Source organism: Agelaius tricolor, unplaced genomic scaffold (genome assembly GCF_023055355.1).
Source record: "Agelaius tricolor isolate 1412-34295 unplaced genomic scaffold, bAgeTri1.0.p SCAF_2, whole genome shotgun sequence".
Taxonomy (NCBI): Eukaryota; Metazoa; Chordata; class Aves; order Passeriformes; family Icteridae; genus Agelaius; species Agelaius tricolor.
In genome coordinates this window covers 8019512-8042291 of record NW_027269262.1, presented here as the reverse complement: position 1 = coordinate 8042291, position 22780 = coordinate 8019512, and the positions used below count along the sequence as shown (strand labels likewise).

At 40.8% G+C, this 22780-nt stretch overlaps 1 protein-coding gene and 1 long non-coding RNA gene across 5 annotated transcripts in view; one reads left to right on the top strand and one right to left on the bottom strand.

The window, feature by feature from the left end:
* Positions 1–22780, top strand: part of HIVEP1 (HIVEP zinc finger 1) — a 128179-nt gene that overhangs the window by 20715 nt on the left and 84684 nt on the right. Inside the window, exons 1-2 of one of the 4 annotated variants that reach the window (XM_071452038.1) lie at positions 20017–20151; positions 20537–20705. The exons of 2 other annotated variants lie outside the window; for them this stretch is intronic. In XM_071452038.1, the coding sequence (XP_071308139.1) occupies positions 20666–20705 (40 nt within the window). In that variant the 5' untranslated portion in view covers positions 20017–20151; positions 20537–20665. Of the gene's footprint in view, positions 1–20016; positions 20152–20311; positions 20706–22780 lie in introns of those variants that run through there. One more of the 4 variants, XM_071452056.1, reaches the window with a different exon arrangement.
* LOC139602322 (uncharacterized) lies at positions 15201–19252 on the bottom strand. Its single transcript, XR_011683175.1, has 2 exons — positions 19065–19252; positions 15201–18711 (listed from the first exon to the last, which is right to left on the bottom strand). It is a non-coding gene; the product is annotated as an uncharacterized lncRNA (long non-coding RNA).

The following is a 22780-nucleotide window of genomic DNA, read 5'->3' as shown; positions in this document are numbered from 1 at the left end:
TTATATGTGGAGTATCTTACATTAAAAATTAGATTAAAAGAACATATTTGAGCAACTAGGACAAGAACTAGAAATCAGAAAAGCAGATTTGTGGGTTTTCATTCAATATTGATGCATTTTACATGTACTCTTGTCCTGTATCAGGCTGAGTCTTTTTCTCTGCAGAAAATGAAAAGCATGTACTCATGTCAAGAGCGTAATTCGTTGTTATTTTCAGCAGGTGCTTAAAAACATTTGTAAATTCCAGCTTATAACTGAGCAATTCACCCTCCACCCCCTATATGTAAATTTGTAACAGAGGATTCAGTAAGGGGTTTGAGTGTATAAACGATACCTTTATTTTCAGTGTGGAATTCCCATTGAGAGGCCAGGCCTAAAAATACCAAATGTTTCCACAAACAATTCCTGCACACTGCATGTTGAGCAATACAGCTACAACCAAGGGGAGAGCTTCTGCTGACAGTTGAATGCAGGAGTCCAAACTGAGTTAGGTTATATATAGTTTTTATTACTGGTCATAAGCTCTTACCAGAAATCCAGATGTGCTTGAATCATGCAACAGATTAATGACACAAAATGACTGTGGGTGCAGGATGAAGGCTCCTTTTGTGTACCAGAGAGGATACTGTAACTTCCAGTTAATGACTTCAAAATATCTTACAGAACACAAAGGAGCAAGTTAAGGCATGTAAACAGAAGTTGCCAGACTTCTTATCAAGGTAATTACATGGTATTGAAATGTATGACTTGATTTAAAGAAATAATTTTGTATTAGTGCTGCCCTTTTCTAATGGAGTGTTTCAGTAAATATTTAAAAAGAAACTCCCTCAAAAAACCTACCTCAAGACATTCTCAGTAAGTAAAAGGGAAATTCAAAAGGGAAAAACCAAAGGGAGTAGAGGAACTTTACAGGGCAGACAATGTGTCTTCTAAAATAGTAGAAAATCTTGTATAAGGGAACCCAAAATGCTTTGGTTTTGGGATATTTAAACATAGCATATTTTTGAGTGGTTGCTAATTTGAAGTGTTAAGTTCTGCATGGAAGTTAGTAAGCTTACAAGTCTGGGTGTTTCTCAGTGCTCATGTCCAGTAGGTAAATAGGCATGTTTGTGCAACATCAAAATCCTTAATTTTTCTTTTTCCTGCTCCTGCCATACACTATGTTCCCTGGGGAAAATCCTGGTTCAGTGATTGTGGAATTTCATGTCAAAGTACATCCTCTCCCAATTAAATCCCTGCAGAAGCAGGTGAGTGGTATAGGGAACCTGTTTGTTGTGGCTGCATGCAGCAGGTACAAGCTGCTCAGGCTTTACTCACATTTACTTATTTATTTGGCAAAGAAGTCGATTAGGGTCAGGCTGTCACTGGATTGATTTCTCCAGTATCTCTGTAAGAAGGGTTTAAAGTACAATATGTAATTGGAAGCAATGTGGGAGAGGTCAGCAGCCCTTTTGGGGTTTTGTCTTGATTTTTGCCACAGCTGATACAGTTTCACCCCTGAAAGTGAACAAAAGATCTTTGTAGACCTGTCAGCACTGCCCTTTGGCACTCAGGTCAGTCACTGTGTCACAGACTCAGCTCAGGACTGTAATTTCTACTCCAACAAATCCGGTTTAAAACTAGCATTGGGCACTACTTACACTAGCAGCTGTTTTAGCCCAACATGTCCCCATGAGTAGCTGTATTTTTCAGCCTGTATTTAAAGTCTAAGCTGTTAATAATGGTTTAACTCTTCCTTAGCTTATTTACAGGGTTTTTTTTGCAGAGTATTTTAATTATTGTCATAGACTTGATGGGCTGCATGTTTCCTCTGTGTTGTGAAGCTTTCACATAGTGACTTTTTGCTTGCCTTAACTTCTGTAGAAATCCACCTTTGAGAAAAGGGTAACATTTGCACCAAATTCTCTGCTTCCTTTGGAAACACAGAAAAAGGAAAACATGTTTCCTGTTAGTGACTGTTTTAATTTGTATTTCTGTTTGCATGAGAATATATCCCAAATGTACAGAGGAATTTGTTTCAGGGATGCTGTTAACCTGAGAACTTTCAGGGTATCTTTTTTGTTTTTTATTCCTGGCAGGAGGATTACATTCAATGTTTCTCCAATTTTGAATCTGATTTCTAAACATTATGGAAATTGTAATGTAGTCATCTCCATGAAATGTCATATTATGAACACTTCCAGGGTTTTTTGAGTTGTTTTTTTTTTTTTTAACCATTGGCTTGTCTAGGCTAGGTATAACTGAGGCTGTTCAGCCAGAGGCACTGGTGGCTGTGTTGGGCATGGTCAGGTACCCTTTAGTCTTTGATGACTGTAGTTCTTAATGGTACTGTAATGGTACTGGGTGTAATCCTGATAAAACTTCCTAAAATAGCCAAACATGTGTGCATGGTTTGTTGTGGGCTTTTTGTTTGTTTGTTTGGGTTTTTTTGGGGGGATGGTTTGCATTGCTTTGGGTTTATTTTAGAGATAATAAGTATGCTGATGAGCATTTTGTTGTTCCTAAGGCAAGCATAGTATTGATACAGAAATGTTTTCTCTGGAGACATCAGAATTGAATCAGGTTTTTCTGTATGCATACTTAATCCTTCTAGGCTTGTAATATTCTCTGGAATTCCCAGTTTTCTGCAGACAGCTTTATTATTAGATATGCATTTTCTGAAGTCTCCATTTAGGTTACCTTCAATATTCTGATGATATTGAGCTCACACCTAGCAGCCAGACAGCCCAGGTCAGATATATATTCATATAGGGGGGAAAGGAGAAGTGGACAGGGAACAGGGGTAGAACAAGGGGTTATGAAGGAATCAGAACCGTGTAATTTACTTACCTCTGTGGGAAATGTCTACATCTAGTTATGAAAGAAATTTTCTTAGATGTTTCCTCAAACTTATTTTTTTCTGTTTGCCTGAAGTAAAGATAGAGATAAGACATTGCAACACGCTGTGGTGGAGTTTCTCATAGGAGTATAGATTTTCCTGTTCCAGAGAAGATTGTTTTTTAAATTACCGATATGCTCTGAAAATATCTAGAAGAAAAGGTAAGAATGAGGATAGATAGTTGGTGCAAAAACACCCAACAAAATTAGATCCAGATGGAGGAAGTGGGATCTATGTTTTTGAGCTGTGCAAAGGCTGTCCCACATTTATTCCCCTTTCCCATTATTTTCAGCACAATGTGAGGAACTCTGTGCTATATTTATGTATTGGAACTGAGAGTAAGAAGGTAGTAATGAGTCTGTTGTCAGCATGTTGTGCTTTCTTTAATTTACAGCATCATCACTGTGCTGTGCTGCCATAAAGGAGAGAATATAGCCTTTGTCCCCGCTCGGCGCTAGCGGAACCGAGAGCGATGCACGCAGTTGGCAAGGGCTGCAACAACAGAGTCCCCATTCATCGCTGCCCTCAGAGCAGTTTGGTTTAGCTGTGTTACGTAAGCCATTTGTGGTATAACTCAGGACATTGCACAGAATAATATTGGGCATGGATATCCAGCTGTTGTGCGAGATATTGAGAAGGGAATAAAGGTACCTTATTGCAGTCAGGGCCTGGGGCACGCCTTCAGAAGCTCATTGAATTAAGGTATTGCGACCCATTCCCTCAGCAACCATCACACGACAAGTGTTAGAAGCAATATTGAGCTACTCCACTAGACATCCTTCTTGTACAAAAAATACTCAGTTTTACCCTTTGTGAACCTAATGCCAATCAATGTGATTTTTGACCAGACTGATAAGGGAAAGCTTTTTCTGAAAATACCGCATGAGTTACCAACCTTATGCTGCAGGAACTATAAAACACATAATATATTTGTCATTGACTCTGAAAAGTTACTGCCATTAGCTATTGGGCTTCCTGAAGGTAAATCCACCTGCCTTTTGTAGTTAGTATTCTGCCCAAGATTATGCAAAATAATATTATTAAGTAGAATGTTTTGGCTTATCATGGAAAGAAGGAAAAGAACTGCTGAAATACATCAGAAGTTGGCGATGGTGAAAATACTGCCTTGCCATCCCAAACATTATCTGATGAAGTAAGATGCTACATAAAATTCTCCTCAATTAAAGTAATGGGTCTTGGTATTTTCTTTTGGAGGGCTAAATAAGTGAAATCAGACATTTCCCAGAGTCACCGATTGTCTTTGCCTTTGTTTTGTCTGCCCTGTGCCAGGGAGGCACTGGACATTGCCTGCTTGGCAAAAAGTCTTGCTTTTCCTGGCATTTGATATCACTACTCCTCAGTGTGACCTTGCGAAGTGACTAGAGATGCTGGAGGAGCTTCAGGCAAAAACTAGTTTTGTTTCAGCCAGGTGGTGGTTTAATTGATTACTGAGTTAGCACAAACAAAAAATGTAAAGCATAAACCAAATTACACAGAGACTGTTGCTATATGTTCTATTCAACCTGTTTCTCTACGATTTTGGCCAAGGTGTTTTATAGCTACAAAAATCTGAGAATCTGGCTCTGTACAGGTGCCTTTTGCCTTTATAATCTCACTTCCTAAAGGGAAATCTTACCTAGAGTTAAAGAAATAAAATTTCAGATCGTGTTTATGTTGATTTTTTTTTTAAGCTCCTTTTTTCCTGTTTTGTTTTCAGTTATGTGGCAACCAAGATGCTGATCCTATCATATCCTTAAATCTTATTTGGGAACAGGTCTTGATGCTGAAGAGCATCCTTAAAATTTCTGTGTTTTACCTTATAATAATTCACTTATATCATGCACTAGAAGCCCTTTATTGTATCAGGTAGCACTTTGTCTTCTAGAGCAGTAACACTTTATTGTGATGATGTATGACATTAACATGAACTATTACTTTTCCTTGGGGACAAAACCTGATGCATTAAATCCATGACAGATTTGGGCTTGCAGGGTGATACTTCTGAATAGTCTTGGGCTACTAGCCTGTTCTACAGTTAGTAATTTTTGGGGGCTCTGGCCATCACGGTGATGAATTACTGAAAATAACTGGAGAGTCTATTGTAACTACAAATTTTGGTATTCATAAATATATATGGGCAGGAAGTGCTGATAAAAATTCTAAGTAATTTTTCATGGTTTTGGGGCCTTCTTTCACTGGACTGTAAAATTGAAAATGACCAGTTGAATCATTTTATTAGAAGGCAGCATCCATTCTTTATATGTATAACCACATCATCTGTAGTTGGACCATGCAAAAAAAAGTTTTGTTTTGTTTTGTTTTATTGGTTTTTTTGATGCATTTGAAATTAAATTAAATTTAAAGAATGTATAAATGTACAGCTAGGGAATATTCCAGTTCTGGAACAAAACCAAGTGTTCTCTGTCTGTTGAAATTTACCTATTTTTTAAATAGAATAATTAATTGAGAATAGCTCCTAGCTGTGCTTAGCTAGGGTTGTACAAATGCTCTCTGTGTCTTATTTGGGTTCCTAAGGAGGCAATGCCCAAGTATTATTTAAGTATTGGGTTTCAGGCTGAATGTTTTCTCACTGCTTGTTTTGCAAGCACCTAAAATTACTGTAACTGAGGGAAGGGGAAAAAAGTATAGTTTTTGCTTTTGCTAACAATATGTATGTAATCAGCACCTCCTGGTTAATGAATTAGCTGGCTGTTTCTTTCATATAGCAGTAGCAGGGAAAACTGCTGGGATAATCAGCAAGTGTTGGCAGAGGGATTCAGCAATGTATGTATCAGTTAATATTTCCTTTAAATAGTTTTCAAGTAAACTAGATCAAAATTTTGAATGGGCTCCCTATGTGTCTAAATATTTTTCAGGAGCTGAGGTGAATAAAATATTAAAAATGTGAAGTATTTAATTACTTTCTTAAACCTTAAGGAAGCACACAGAATGGTTTTATTCCCCTTTCACAGTGCAATCACAGTTTGCAGAATAAACTCCTAATTTTGAATTTAAAACATTGAACATAATTGAAGGTTTTGCTTGGGGTTTTTTGTAACCCAAAAAGGCTCCCTTATAATGTCAATATAAATAGCTTTTTCTTCTTAAATGGTGATAAAAATATCCTTTCTACAGATATCCTTTGCAATTGCAATGTATTAACTACCTTAGGGCTCAGCCTTGGGTGGGGCCATCCCACTCAAGTGTTAAGTAGATGCATCAGTAGAGAACAAATTGACCTTTGGTGATGGCTACCAAACCTGTGCCCTCATCAGTGTCATGTTCCAGCACCCAGACTTCTCTGTAAACATTGTCTCTTACCAAGTGGATTGACAAACAAGCCCAGGTGGGCACAGGGCCATTCCCTGAGAAGAAAAGAGAGGGCAGTGCATGGATGACCACCAAGTGGTGGCCATCTCTTCCTCACAGTGAGAGCAGCAGCAGCAGAGAGCAGTTGTGGTTGAGGGGAGGCTCTGCCTTCAGCCTCACTCCAGTGCCTGTCTCCCCTGCCCTGTGATGTTCTTCAACACAGATCTGCTTATGACTAACTCCACACTTTGGGAGTGAAGCACTGGTGAGGAAGGGAGCCAGACAGCTCCTAGGACAGGCTGGAATTTAGTACTGCAGGGGGAACAGCTCTCTGGAGGGAGTGTTTGCAGGGGATGTTTGACATCACCTTCCTCTTGTTATCTGCACTTAGATACTTCTGCTGATGATGGGAATTTGGGGGCTTTTTGAGGGTATTCTTTGGTTGTTCGTTTTTTTTATTTTCATTTTGTTTTGTTTTGTTCCTTTTATTTTGGCTTATTTAACAGAACCAACAGTATCTTTTTATTTGAAAGAAAAATGCTGCAACCTTAAGATAAGATTCTTCCATCTTGGCTATAACAAAACAGTAAGCCAAACAGACGGCTTGGAATGGGTGTGTTTTCCCAATTAGCAAGTCTCATTGCTAGCACAGGGGTTTTGTAGAGCTCATTATTTGCTGTGCATGAATGTAAGGTACAGATTCCTTGCTCACTGATGGTAGCTGCCACCCAGGGACACCATGCTGGAGAATAAGGATTTTTTTTGGACTTGCACCCAAGGCAGGTGCCATGTAGGGAGGCTGATCCCTGTCCAAGCAGGGAGCCAGGCTTCATGAAGTGCAGAAGGCTTTGCTGACTGTGGCTCTTGGGAGGATCCAAGACCTGTTGCTTCATGTGTGAAGGTAATTCAAATAATTTGGGGATAACCTTGGGGATCGCTGTGCCACTTTCTGCTGGGTGGTAGTGACCAGGTCTCAGTGTGTTCTGGTGATCTGGTGTGATCACTTTCCTTCTCTGCTTTATTGGTGAGCCAGTGAAAACTCATTATTTTCTGTTTAACAACCCTACTGACCTTCTGTAAGAGGTTTGGTAGCAATATGGTAAATTACAACAGTATTTTTTGTCAAATGTCCACCAAAAATAAGGTTCTGGGAGGACTCAGAACTGTGGGAAGATGTTTTGCAAATGTCATTTTTTAGTACAATACATGAGGAAACCATGGTATGTATTTTGCATTCAGAAATAAGACTAATTTAGGCTATGAATAATTGTAGAAGTTGGGATCATCAAGATAAGAAAAAAAGGTCCACACAAATGACTTAAAATTTTTTCGTCTGACTGTGTTTGTACTTTTCTCATGTCTAAAGGCTGCCAAATTCTAGATGCTGTCTTTCCTGGGAACTAACCAATGCTCTCTGGCATGATTTTCACTTCCCCTTATGTCTGTATTTGAAAAAGCATATGTGTAGTCCCTAAATGAATATAGTGGTTAACAAGCTATGGATGACAACCCACAAAACATATTTGCTAAAGCAAGTTTCATACTGCTTAATGGAAAACAAATACCAGAACAACAAACCAGGGATATTGCTATCCATGCATATATTTCATGTGTGAGAAAAGGTGAAGGAAAAAATCCCCTTCTGAGTTTTTCTTGGGCCTGCTTCTTCCCCACTGGAATTAAATTACTGTAACTCTGGGGGCAGAACTTGGTTCTTCAGTACATATTTATGTTTTCCCTGGTAGGGCAGGACATGCTATATAGCAGAAATGACTAGTTGCTGTCACTAGATGAGTAATAGCTTCATCCTTCCTAACTCCTAAGGAAGGATTCATCCTTTACTTCCAAAGGAAGTAGGGCCAGCAGCATCCTGCTAAAGCAGCACTGTTAAGTCATTCTCTAGTAAACAGTGACTCTGTTGTTCCTAAAGGAAAAGAGGCCATGCAGAATTTTCAAGCCTTCAAGACATGTGTCTTGTGTGCAAGTGATGGGATGTATGTGATGCTGGAGAGGCTTGGGGAAGGACTGCAGTGTGTGGGGAAAACCCCTCCTTGCAGGTAGTGAGTGCATCATCCCTGGCTGAGGGTTCACCCTGGGGGCAGGTGGGGAGTGGACCATGGCTGGGATAGAGCAGATCTTTCTGCATTTTTCAACAGCAGATTGCCACAGGTGCATGGAGCCCTTGCTGCCCAACCCACTGAATTTGGAAGCTCATTCAGGTAGTAACTGCTGGCTTGAACACAGCATGAAATTAGAGGTTTTATTACAAAACACTAAAGCTTAGTAGTGTTCTTACCCTTGGATGCTCAGTCTTCAGCCAGAGCTTCCTGAAGCTGACTTATTTTATTAGATTTTATTTTAATTTAAAAGTAACTTAAAATGTATTTACTTGCCTTCTTTCATCTGGTGACTCACATTAGTTTCTTCCACATGACTGCTCTGCTGAGGTTAGGAACCTAAGAAGTAAAACTGAGATTTCTGTAACTTTCTGCTTCCTCTATCAAATCCCTTAAGAAATTATCAAACACTGGCAAGGTTTATGATGTCATTAGAGTCTTTTATAACTGCCTAATGCTCCAAGTAGAAGAAGCTTGGTCATAACATGTTGTGTAACCAAGCACACTGTCTTCAAAAACAGAATTTAAAGCCCTTTTTTTTTCAATTACCTTTCAGGTGCCTGTATTAATACAGTAAGTTCTGGTGGAATCAGTGAAAGTTGTTAAATGGGCAGCACTTTCCCTCATATGAACCATGGCTTTGTTTTGTTTTTCTTTTTCCTTAATTTTGGTCCTCACTTTCCAAATAGCTTGCTGATACTAGTGCACTTGGTTTTCAGGAAAAAGGAGGTAACTTCCATATTAGTTACCTGGTTTTGGTAAAGCAGCTGTTGTAGAATGTCCACCCTTCTGACGGGGTTTAGTCCATGAAACGTTTAAGAAAACAGCCATGCACGTGCATGCCCATCTAAGTTTTTTTTTAGTTAACTGCTGTGGGAAACGGTGGTTTTCTGATGAACTTTATACAAACCAGGAAGTGGCCTTTCTCATTTGCTGTAGGTGAACTTGCTGTAGCAGGGGGGTTGGACTAGTCCCTTCCAACCCCAACCATTCTGTGATTTCAAAATGAGTTGAGGAGTGGCTGCTGTGTACTTTCCAAATGAGTGCAGCATGACATCTGTGGCCCACATGGACCTCACTCAGGCCAGCTGTTCGTACCCTGTCAGTGAAGCCAGGTCTGCCATGCCCTTGCATGAGGCTTTGGCTGCTTCAGCAAAAGAGAAGGGTGAGTAGAAGTATAAAATAAACTTCTTTTTATTTTCCTTGAAGTTCAGAGAACATGTGTGTGTGTGTTTGAGATAGATATATATATATATATATAGATATATATATATATATGTATATATATACACATACATATATATACATATATATATAGAGAGAGAGAGAGAGAGAGAGAGACAGAGACAGAGAGAGAGAGAGAGAGATACAAAACCTAGTGTTCCAACAATCCCCTGCACGTGCAGGGGAGAAAAATATGCTTTTCAGATAAGCACCCTTAGTCCTGGCTACACCACATAAGTGTCTGCCCAGTAATGGTTCTGATAAATTTTTTGTCAAAAGCAGTTAAAGCAGTTAATTTTTTGGTTAAAAGGAGTTAAACTCAACAGTTGCTTTGCATGAGAAGTTGCTGAAACTTAGTAATGTGTGTGCTGTGGACCAGGGTGTGCTAAGGCAAGCATGTGTTAGTAATATCAGTACTGTTGTTACCAAGGTGTTCTGCTCTGCCTGGATTTTTTTTCTCAGAGAGCTTCAGTTCTTAATATAGTGCCAATTTCTGTGTTGTGGTAAAAGGAAAAGCCAAAGGAACGTGTATGTGTGGTACCTGAGATCCTCACCCAGACTTCAGTCCTGTCGATTTTCACCAAAGTGCCCCAATCTAGAATGTTTTTAATGGGATCTTTGACATAGGGTAATGGCTTTAAACTGCCAGAGAGTGGGATTAGGTTCATATTAGCAGGGAAAAAGAACTTTGACTGAACCCAAACTTTTAGCTGTAGCTAAATCACAGTGAGGTGGGAGATGCAACTTGTTTGGACAGCTAACAGCTGGTTAGTACTTATAATCAAATGAGCAAGATTGCTGCTTTTCTGAAGGAAGATGTAAATAAGTAAAATAGGTTTTAGCCTCAAACCACTAGTAATCTGTGCAGACAAATTACACATAAGAGAGGAAAAAGCTATGTACTTTATATAGAGGCAGGGTGCCATGCCAGAAGGGCTGATGTCCTCAAATAGTATGTGTTGTGCTGGTAAAGTATAAAGAAGTGAAAGGTAGTGTTGCATTAGACTTTTTCCCTTTCTTATTTCTGGATCTCTTAGCAGCTAACTGCAATCCCCTGATTTTATTTTCTCTGTAGCTGATTGGAAGGATGCTGGGGTTTTTGTGCAGTTCAGGTGACTTGCAGTACTCCACATGGCTACCTCATCTTTCATTATTCTGCCTTAGACTTGCTCTTGATGGGCATGCTGTACTTGACCTTCACCCAGGACTACCAGGGACAGAACATATATATTCTCATCCGAATAAAAAGATACTATATATATATGATGTATATGTATACATATGTATATATAAACATATATATGTATGAAATCTATTAATGTGCTTTTCTTCTTTCTGTCAGAAAGCTTTTGTCACTGTCTTGGTAAAGTCTTTCCTCTTTAAATTTGAAAGTATTCATTTCCTCTTTGCATCTCCCTTCTGAACAATTGAAGACTGTTACCTTCTCTGCCTTCAGCTTCCTTTTGTTTAGATTAGATATTTAATTTATCATCTTTCTACTCTTCTCTGAATATCTTCTGACTTGTCCACATATCTCATGGAGAGCAGCAGTGAAACTTGACCAAAATGTTCCTGTTGACATCTAGTGATGGTGAGTACAGCAACAGGCTTTCTTCACAGACCTCTCTTGCTGTCTGTTCCAGCACAATATTTGCTTTTTTGCAAGAGTCTGATATTGTTGATGCTTATCTAGCTTATTGTGTGCTGTAACCTCTAGCTCTCTTTCACAGAACTCTTGCCTATCTGGGACAGTGCAAGTTGGGCTGAAAGATAGAAACCTGGTTGTGAGGCTGGCCTGGGATAGTGAAATAGAAAAAGGGCTAACAATGGCTTAAAGGAAAACTATCTGATTAAATACCGGAATAAACATTTCACTGGAAAGAAAAGGACAAGACACGGAATATTTTTTTTGACAGTTACTAAAGCAGATGCCAAAGGGATTTTGGCATAAAATGTGCTGAAGTTCAGTTTGGGTATCAAGGTTACAAAGTGTTTCAGGCTAGGAGACTGCCAAAGAAATGTTTTGCTTGTATATGCAAGACAGTGTTCTTAATAGTATTAACACTAACATTTGCCTTCTTGCTCTGGTGCCTGCTGAAGTCTGTCACTTTGCAGCCCAAGCTGCTTTTCTGTGTTACCTTTTCATCTTGCTTATGAAAAAAAAATTCAGTTCAAGTGATTTTTGTATTAGATGTATTCAGCTGAGTTCCTGTGTATGCATTTTCTTGTAACAATACTAGGTTTTTTTGTATGTTTCAAGTGGTTCTTTAGATTTTTGTGTGATTTTTTTAAAATCCCATGTATGGAAGAGCAGTGTTGCCTTGCAGTGTCTGGAGTGGGGACCTATGCAGAGCCAAGTCCCATGATGGCTTTGGTTATTTAGAATGTTCTACACATGCACAGTGAGTTTTTTCTTCCTGGAAAGAGGGGAAATCCTCACTCATTGAAACAGTTTGTCTTCCAGATTGGACAAAAAAACTATGTGTTTTTGTAGTGGGCTAAAATCCTGCAAAATTTCAGCACTGTATTTTTTCCAGTAATCCCAAGATTGTTTGTTCAGCTGCTTTCATTCAGTGTAGCGCTTAATGAGAGTATTTTTTAAAAAGAGGTGGTTAGAGCACGGAACTTTTTTTTTTTTTTAAGTTCTTTGACATATACTTGTTCTTTCATACCCCTTTCCACATTCACATTGTGCGTGTGTAAAGGAGTGTGTGAGAGGCACTCCCTGGAGGGATGTCAGCAGCTTGTGCTCCTGAGTCAGCAGAAGTTGCTGGAAGAAGGACAGAAGTGTAGTAAGTGCTGTGGCGAATGCCGCGCTTTGCGTTGTGTTGCCTGATCCCGATTATGGGTCTTAAGCCCCTACTGACAGCCACAATCCCCTTGTTTATGAATCTGTTTCTAAATGCTTTCTTTCAGAGAGTCACACAGCTATGACTGCACCCTGCTTCGTTTCAACATTTCCTCGTTAGCCTGATGGGAACTCTCTAAAAACTGCTGCCCCACGCTGCTTCCATCCTCAGCAGGAAAGGAGATGGTTTCACAGGCCTGTGCAAGGGCCAGAGGCTGGGGTGGGTTTGGGAGCCAGGAGGGAAGGATGCTCCATGGTGGCTGCAAAACCATGTTGTCAAATATCAGCTCTATTCCTTTATAGTTTCTGATCCAGCTATTACTGTCTTCGCCAAGGACTGGGTTGAAATCATAGGGGACTCTGAGAACTTTACATCCCTTTGGGTCTTTTACCTTGGGCTACTTTGAACCAGAATGGCAAAAAATTAATTATATTGTTCAATTTAGTGCATCTTCCACCCATAATGTGGTCTGGGTGAGGGGGTTGGGGTTGCTTTTTTGTTTTGTTTTGTGTTTTTAAGTAGCTAACCACCTGAATCCACAAAGTAGTGCACTTAATAATCCTACTTTTCTTCTGTCCTTGAGCATGTGCACTACTACAAATGGGACAATCACCTGTAGACTTGACCTGTGCTTCATCTCTTGAGGCTTGCACATTGGTGACTACCTCAGTTGCTGTTTAGCATGTTCTGTGATCAGTGCTTAAATTTGAGTTGCTCAATTTGCAGAAATGCTGAGTAACTACTGTTTCCATGTTATTTTGTTCTAAATAATTCAAAAAGATGCTTATACAAAGCTGTGGGCACTCTCCTGCATAATTAAGACTACAACAAAACCATGGCAGCATTAAAATGAATAGTCAAAAAGGAGCCCTGCCTGTGCGCTACCTACACAGAAAATTCTGTCCTACCTTTCTATTGCTCTAGAAAGGTCTCTACACCACCAGTTTAAAATAGATAGCTTTTGCTGAAGTCCCTTAGTTGAAATTTAAGGAAGAGAGGAGCAAAGAGCTGACATGCCCCTGGAGAGCTCAAAGGAAGGAGCAGTGGATGCAAAGTGAAATCAAATCTCTGCTCTCAGGAAGGTGGGATCTGTGTCCATCAGTTTCCATAAAGGTACAGTAGGGTTTGAGCCATGCATGGAGCTGGGTGCAATAAGGCAAGTCTTGGAGTAAGCCACCAACTTTTCCTGAATTTTTTTGTGGAAGAACCCAAAATGAGCTCTCTAGTGTGGCTGAATTGTGATTTTTTTTTTTTTTGATTGGTACACAAAATACTTTTGATGCTGAAAGTTAAGTTGAAAGTTAACAATGATTCCTTTGTAACAATCCCTTTTGAAGTAGACAGTCCTATAGCTAAAAGAAAACACTACGCAGAGGGATAAAGTGTGCTTTCAAGTCTATATTTTATATTAAACTATTCTATTGAATATGTAAGTATCCCTGTCCTTGCTTGATTTCTTTTTCTTCAAATAATCAGCAGCCTTTGGCATTCCACACCCTTCTTACAGTAATTTTCAGTAATTTCTTCTGAGTGCTGATACTTGGTTCTGTCTTAGCTATTTGATACTTCAGTTTCTCAGAAAGCTTTTACATCTGTATTCACTGGTCAGAAACTGTTTGGCTGCTTTTTTAATTCCTATCACAACATTTCCTAAACTATTTTTTTTTTCTTTTTTTTTCTTTTTTTTTTCTTTTTTTTTCTTTTTTTTATAGAAAACCACTGGTGTTCTCAGCTGTGGCTGTGCTGCCATATCCATTCATGGCAGGGCTGTGACCTGATGAGAATCCCTTTTCCAGGCTGATCTGAGAACACTAGTAATGGTGGTGGTTGCCTCTCCCAAACCAAGTTTAGCACCAAGCACAAGGGAAACACCCAGGCTGTGCAAACGCGGCCGCCTTGGGCCCGTCACAGGCTGCATTGCCTCATGTCACGCAGAGCTGTTGGTGGTTATTAAAGGCATCCATGCTCTCATGTTGGCAGCCTACCAGACCCATCTTCTTCCAACTGAGCCTCCAGGCTTATTGTATCAGAGCTCAGGAGAGACGTGCCTGCCCTAGCTGTGTGCTTCTAGTGTCAGTCAGATGGGTAATGTGGGGTAACCGGCCACTCTTGATCACGTATTCTGTGCCTGATTTAAGGGCCCAGTAGATCCTAGCTCAGGGGAGCAATGTGTGTGGCTGCTACTGGGCAATGGGGTTGAAACCTCAGCCTTATGACAGTCAGAAGAGGTACTGTTTGCTGGGTCCCCACAGTTGGACCCATGACGGTGATACACCAAGAACTTGTAATGAATCCTGTGAGTCATTCCATGAACATCCCCATTTCCTATACCTTTGTGCTCAGAGGGAGCCAAATCACTACTCGCAGTGCCTCCTTCCTTCTTCAGCTTCATTCACCACCTCTTCATGGTCTGGGCAGGAAGGATACTTGTTGTAGGAAAGAACATTGATTTTGACCACCACATTGAAATCCATCCTGGAGAATCAGCATTAGTATGGAGTGAGAGCCATTCTGTCATCATCTTCCATGAAGTAACTGCAAAGTTGTGTCTGATCATCACTACGGAACATGCTGTGTGACAGACAGCCTTGCTTAGAGGTCTGTATCTTAGGGATTGTGTTGCATCATACAGTTGATAATCTAAATGTAAATAATAGTAAATAATAGTCGTGTGTTAAAATTTGAATTTCATTAGGTGGAGGTTTTTAGACTTGAACAAATGATTTTTTTTTTCACATAGTGCTGTAACATGCTTACTAGCTTTGACAAAGAGTGTTTCCCCTGATACAGAAATAGCAGATAATAATAAGCAAGCAGACAAGGTTATGCAGCAAGGGGGTATTTTAATCTTTGTTTTGGAGAAGACAGGCCAGAGTGAGGTACCTCTTAGAAACAATCTACTTACTGATACTTGGCTTCAACAGATTGACATCATCTCAGGAAAGAAAATAACTGTTTGCTATTCCTGTCATAGACTTCTTTCAATCACTGCGACAGATGTTCTAAGCATGTTGTTCCTCTGTTAGGTTTCTTTAGCAGTAAAAATACTGTGGTCTAAATATAGTTTAAATTGGTTGATGTACCTTGTTTAAATATGATTCAAAATTGTGTTATACCTGTTTAAATCAGAGTGTAATAGGACAAAACCACTGGAAAGTCTAGTTAAGATAATTACAAGCCCAGGTAGGAATTCTTATTCAATCATATTTTAAGTGAAATGCTATCTTTTTCTAATATATCTTGCAATCTGATTTAGGATGAACCTGGATAACATAGTGAATTTCCCTTCCCCTGCTCATTATTTGGAATTACCTTAGACAAAAAATGGGAAAAATACTTAAATAGTTCTCTTTTGGTTTTTTTGGGTCACAGCAGAATGTTTTACATCAGGAATACACAGATTCTATTATCCTTTTTTTTCCAATGAAATGGAGTTTCGTGCTCAGGAACAATTGAGGTGGCTGAGATTAGAGGGAGAACCAGTACACATGCACAAGGTACCCATTACTCCTTTGGGGACTTTGGAAGCCTTTGGAAGCTGAGAAGGCTACGGTCTTACGACTCCCCCACCCTTTCCTCTGCCAGTGAGTTCCAGTTCAAAGCTCTTCTCTGTCATCCTTCCTGCTCACTTGCTTCTGGGACAGCTAACAGGATGATGCAGGCTGAGCTCTGCTGAACCTGTTGGTGGTAAATAGTCCCTCCTTTTCATTCTCTCACTCATTTTGTACCTAGATGATTGGTTGCTGCCACTTTTTGAGACCACTGGGTTGGGAGCACAGCTTCCTACCTGGAACTGAGTCCTGAGGGTGTGACAGTAACTGCACTGGTGTGCATCCTTTCCAAGTGCAATTCCAGTCAGTGATGTTGATCAGGGGAATGCTCTTGTTTGGATACTAGCTGGCTGGAGCTTTCTGCTCCCTCTTTCTGACACGTATACAGATGAAGTTGCTAAATTGCGGTGTCTGGGACAAGGTGCTCTTTTGTTTCAAAAAATGATGAGTAAAGCAACAAAGTTCAAGGTTTATTTCATCACTTGGACTTTTACTCCAGTGATAGAGACTGGGAGTTCAGCTGTAGAAAATTGAGATCCTCGGTTTGTTACCTGTTCTTGTTTCATTGCTAGCTAACGTTATTTAGTAGACTGTTAAAATAATTCTCCAAGAGGGAAGTAAATGTAGGGAGTTACAGGTGCAATGATCTCCAGTGCCTAATGACACTGACTGTTAGCATCCTTTATTTTTTGTGCTTGTTTTTGGGGGAGGAAAGAGAAGCTTATGTGGTAATCACATGCTGCCAGGTCATTGCAGGGAATCTGGTGCCAGCAGTAACACTCTGTTCAAGGTCCTGCTTCTGTGGGAAAACTCGCAGGTGGTTAACTTGAGCATCCAATTTTGAGCCTTCACAGGGGAGAGTGGTTCATGTATGCTTTTTCTTGAAGCCATTTGGGCCCCACTATGATCTCACATAAGGAGACATTTTTTTCTAGATTTGGGTTACAAATTTGGAGTTGGGATCACTCATATTGATCTTTGGTTTCAAGCTTCTTTGTGCAGCAGTGAAGGTTGTAGTTGTTTACTTACTAATTTCATCATCGTACTTATGTTGATTTAGTGCCCATAGGTATTTAAGCTGTGAGAACAGTGAGAAAGACTTTAACATCTAATTTTCCCCCTTTGTGTTCTTATAATTAAAAAGAAATCCTACAGCATTCATCCAAGGAGTCACTGTAAAGTTCATGGTTAATTTCACTATCCATGGACAGCCGAATGCACTTCTGGGACTTTTTTTGCAGCATGATTGGGGCCTTCTCTTAATGTTTCTATGACAATTTAATATTCAGTTGGGTTTAGAATGAAAGAACAAAAGGATTCTTCAGCATTCAATCTGGCTGCCTAGGGAAGTGGTTGAGTCACCATCCCTGGAGGTATTTAAGATGTGTTTACATGGCACTTAGGGACATAGTTCGTGGTGGACTTGTCAGCACTGTGTTAGCAGTTGGACTCAATGATCTTAGAGGTATTTCTAACCTAAATGACTAAATGGTTCTAAGATGCAACCTACTATTTCCTGAGTTTGCTCTCCTGTTTGAAGGGCTGAGTGAGGCACATCAGGAAAGTTGCGGTATCTGGGTTTCAAACTTCATCTCTTTTGACCACCTTCCATGCCAAGTATAGGAGCATGGTGAGACCTTTAGTTCTTGAAAGGTAGATTGGTTATTTAGGGACAGACATTTGAGATTATTCTTCATTCTTTGTCCATATTTGTTTATAATAACAAGGCTTCCAGGAAGAAGATACTGCCTTTAGTTCAGGATTTAGCAGGGCAAATTACTTCAAGTGAGAAGAAGTTTTTTGGAGGTGAATGTAGCAGAAGTGTTCCTGCCTGCCTGTAGCATTTGGATATACCTAATAAGGATGGGAAATACCCTGACCTTAAGATAGCCTTCTGCCCTCCTACTTTGCCATCTGTTTCAAGACCTGCAAAAGATTTCACTGCTTCTCACACACTATTCTACCAAGGTGGTCTCCCAGAAAGGGAAAAAGAAGAGTCACCTAACAGTGTTTTCCTCCAAAACTGTGTGTTATGGAATTCAACCAAGACCCTGATTTTAGCTCCAGTAGAAGTCTAAAACTGGCACATGTTGTTTTCCAAGCTCCCTTTTTCTGTATGTATAAAGAAAGTGAATGAACCAATAGTTTAGTATGTGGGGTAGAATATTCCTAAATAGCAGCAAAGTAGAATGGTTCTTGGGAAGAGCCACAACCACCAATTCACTAGTTAGTGAGCTTTCCTTCTCCATCAGGGGATACAATTACTTTCTCAGAAATCACCAGTGGAGTCCTTAGAGGAGAGGAAATGCGCTGTGATACAGAAATGGAACCCATTTCAGATATGATACCCTCCTGTTGAACATTTATGAACTGCAGCAGTTGTATGTAAGGCTTGGGCTTGTTACATATGCTTAGCTTGTCAAAAGTTTCTTGGGGCATTAAGGGCAGGCAGTGTCATTTGTGCAACAGGCAGAGCTCTCTGCCCGTGGATGTAACACTGACCTTACTTGAACTGATAAATAGCTGTCTTATCCATGACCTTTAATAGCTGAAATGTGCACATCATCTACAGCCTTTTTCAGGTTTGCTTCAAAAGAGATCACTGGATAAAGCATATGTACGTATGTCTGCAGTACTCTGTGTGATCTTCTCTGGCTTCTAACAGCACATCAAGAGAATTCCAGAGTTTAGGAGTAGCAGAGCAATCACTTTTCCATGTGCTCTTTCTTCCTCATGAAAGGTATTCATTCATAGGGATGCATGGTGTTGTGCAGCCAGCTGATCTTAAAGAAAAATAAAACACGACAGAATGTAATGTTGGACTTTATCCTCTTAATGTAAAATAAGTACTACCTTCTGTTTGCATTCTCTGGTTTAATTTGGAAGAAGACAGAGACAATATTAAAATATAATGAGGGCAGTTAATTTTGTGGTTCACAGTGGCTCAGATTTAGAAGGGAAAAAACCCACCTTAATCAGCACAGTACTTAAGGGCTCCCTATAAGAAGGTTGTGCTTAACCTTCAGCAAACGCTTAAGGGCTGCCCTGAATAGTAATGGATTTAAGCACATGCTTAAGTGTTTTCCTGAAGGAAGACCTAAGCATCTTCTCAAGTGTTGATTACAGCTTCATTTACCTTATTCATAAATCCCAGCATCAGAGGCAAACTTTTCTTTCATCTCTTGGCAGATATTTGGGTGTATAGATTTTTCCACCTCCGTTTGCCCTGCTTTCCATGGCTCTCTTGCTGCAATCTGATCAGCCCAGGCTGACCTTCAGGGGTGCTCCACATGGTTCGGGAGCCTGCCCGCATGGCTCCGATTGCACGATCAAAGTCCGTACCTTGGCTTTCATCTGCCGGCTCTCTGCCCTTCCCAGGGTTATTAATTTGAAGAACTCAAAGGCGCAAGCCCTTTCTGCTGCGCCCGTTCCCCGGGAAGTAGGAATAGGAATTGGCAGGTTGTCCAACGGCTTGGCTGTGGTCAGTTTTCCATGGTGGGAGATGGGATTGCAGAGGGTTAAATCTGTACCAGCTGGTTCTTGCTTGGCTGGCTGTCGGAAATGCAAGGAAAAAAAATGAAAAGAAAAAACAAAGCAGGAGAGGAAAAAAACCCACACCAACCCTACAAAAATATGAGGGGAGGGGAAAGGAGAAAAAAATAAAAAGGGTGGGGGAAGGAAGAAACAAGAAGAAAGAGGGGAAAACAAAATAAAAAAGGTGAAAAATGGGAAGAAAAAAGGGGGAAAGAAAAGAGTACATAGGGGTGTAAAGGGATACAAAAAAAGTAAATAAGAACAAGAAGAAAAGAAAATTAAAATGGGGGAAGTAAAACGAAAAATGGAATAAAGAAAAAAGGGCAAGGAGGGAAACGAAGGAGAAAAGGGGAGGAAGAAAAAAGTATCACGGGGAAAGGAAAAAGAAAGAAGGGAGAAGAAAGAAGAGAGAAAAAAGAAGAGAACGAAAAAAGAGGGGGAAAAAGGGGAGGGGAAGAGTAAGGAACAAAAAAAAAAGGTGGGGAGAAACCCCCCAGGCGAGCGCGCCGCCCCCCGCGCCGGCAGGAGCCGCAGGCCGCAGCCCCGGCCGGGCCGCCCCGAGGCCGCCGCGGGGGCCCGGCCTTGCGCGGGGCCCGGCCTTGCGCGGCTCTTGCGTAAGCGGCGGCCCCGCCGCCCTGCCGGTGGTGCCGTTGCCATGGCGAGATAGCGGGGGAGGATTCCTGGGATCCGTAAGCCGGGGGAGAGGGACAGATTACGTCTTAACCCGTCACTTCGCGGCGCCTAACGTGATGTGGCAGGGTCGCCCAGGTGTCCCGGGGGGGTGACCCGGCGGGCAGCTCCGGGCTGTTGCAGGCATCGTTTTAAATAAAATAAAGCTGGGAGGGGGGGAGCGGGGGTGGCTCTCGGGGTAAGAGGATTAGATGCGTTCGTATGGGGGGCAGGATGAGAAAAATACTGCAGGGCTTGAGGGAGGTGGGTTTGAGAAATTGGCCTCGATGGAAACGGGAGGCATCCCTCTTTATGAACATTCCTAGTGCCTGCTGAGAATTGCCTGGCAGGTGCTGGAAAGGGATTCTTTTAATCTTCATCTGCATATTTTATTATCATATTCAGTTGTCAGCGTTTTAATCGTAAGATGTGAACATAAACACACCCTGAGAATCTCTAAGCAGCAAGTCCAAGTACCAGCCCTATGCTGATACCAAGCCTAGATCAAATCATTGACAGATGTCTTTTACATGAATGGAAGGAATGACGGGAGAAGGCATCAGTGTCTGCTTGGGTAAGTTTCCTTTCCCTTATCTTTAATCATTGTTAGTATTTTACACTGTCTCTTCCTCAGTGTCAGAGTGGGAGCAGTCAACTCTGGTGGGGTCTTCTTGTCCTTTTGATCTTCTCACTACTCTTTGCCTGCTAGAATTCCTAGAAGCAGGTGAGGATTTATTGAACCCTTTTGCCGTGGTGTCTTCTTGGTTGCTGTAAGGATGTCATTAGAGCAGGAAAAAACTTGATAAATTCCGATGTTTGATTTTAAATTTGGAAAAGATGATGTCTGGTCTAGAATTGAGTATGAAAAATACTGGTCTCCAAATTTACTGTGTTGTAAACATGTTTCTTAAGAGAGCAGCCCCTACCTGTGTTAATAATAATATTCCATTGCCAGAAAAGAGAAGTGTGTGGGGCAAAAGCCTTAAGTGAATTTAACATTCTTAAACAGTTTTCCAGCAGTGGGGTAAGAAATGTAAGAGAGAATACTACTGGGAAATGAGCTTGCGTTACACCCACAGAGCCTATACTGTATATTAGTTATAACCCTGTTGTTTTTGTTGCCTGCAATTAATTGAGTAATTTCTTCCATGACTGAAACTGCAGGTTAAGCATGTTTGCTTTGAAAGCCAGTCTTCTGAATTGAGACGGCTTTTGCACTTACCATATATTAACAAGCTCTCGCAAAGTACATTTTGTGCGCTATGGTTCTCAATTCCTGAAAGGTGTCAGTGGGGGTTAATTCACTGTTACATAAACAGCCAATAACAGCTTCCGACTGTACTGGAATTGCTCTAAAATAGTTATTAGCTTCAAGGCCATTATGGAGGAAAAGGCATTTCACTTTTGCAGATATTATTTCTATGAAAAAAACAGAAAATGGACTATGAGAACTCTGAACCATTGAAGTGAGGACACTGCTGTATGAATAGGCAAAGCTGTAGTGTAGCTTTACCACTGGGTTTTACAACTCTGACAAGGTCTTTACCTCCCAGTTATACTTGGAAACCAACAAAATCTTAACCAAGCCAGTTTTCCAGAAGCTGAGCATTTATTGTATGAAGACATTTGAGTAGAGCATCATTGCTTTAGCTAGCAGAGCCTGGTGTGCACGCATGCTGATGTTCTATAAAAGCAGAAGTCAGAGCTGGCATCACAAAAAGCCAAATCTTAGAGCAGTACTGAACTGTGGGAGCACAGGAGCAGCACAGAGAGCCAGATGCTGGGGGTTATTGCAGCAGGGTTATTCAGCAGTTCAGCTCACTCCAGGTGGTGCAGGAAGGAGCTGAGAATCAGTTTCTGAGCTCCCTGCCTGGGAAGCAGGGGTGCCTGGAGGGTGGAAGATATGCCTGGAGCCATTTCTGGTGCCTTCTGGTTTTGAAACTTCCCATGGGGATTTGCTAGATAGTTTTATTGCCGGAGCGTTTATTTAGCAGAGTAGGCCTGGTACCTGTTGAAGCAGCCTGCAAAATTGGCTCTGTGCTCTCTGGGCATGAGCAATTGTTGTTTGCTCAGAGAACTGGAAGTGTTTGAATATGAGAACTTTACTTGCGTTTAGACATCTTCAGTTGCCCCCAAACTAGCTTACACCTTGACTTTTCAGAAGCTGGAAATACTTCTTCTGCCTCATTTCTAGAAGTAAAAGAGTACAGGAAGGGATTTTATGCGTAATTCAGCTGGTTTTTGCGTATGACTGCTCATACTGACTGCTACTTTCCAAGAGATAAAGTAATTTTATGTTTTGGTTGTTTCAGCTATAGGAGTTGACTCCTGTTTATTTTAAATGCTGTGTTGTTCTGCATCACCAGCAAGTTATTTATTTAGGTGTCTGAGGGAAACACATGACTTGGCATTAACTTTTCTTTTCCTCCCATCTCCCCTGACCCCAAAGTAGTTCAGCCTGAAACTTGATAAGTTAATCGCAGTTACCTTGGCAAAATTATAAACAAATTAAGATGGATGAAGCCTGGCCATAAAATTATTTTGGATAGGCTGGGAAAATGCAGCTGAGAGCATTAATTGCTGCTACTTTCACTGCTACCTTTGACAGTGTAGAAGGAAGGGAAACATGCCATGTCATCTGTGTCACTT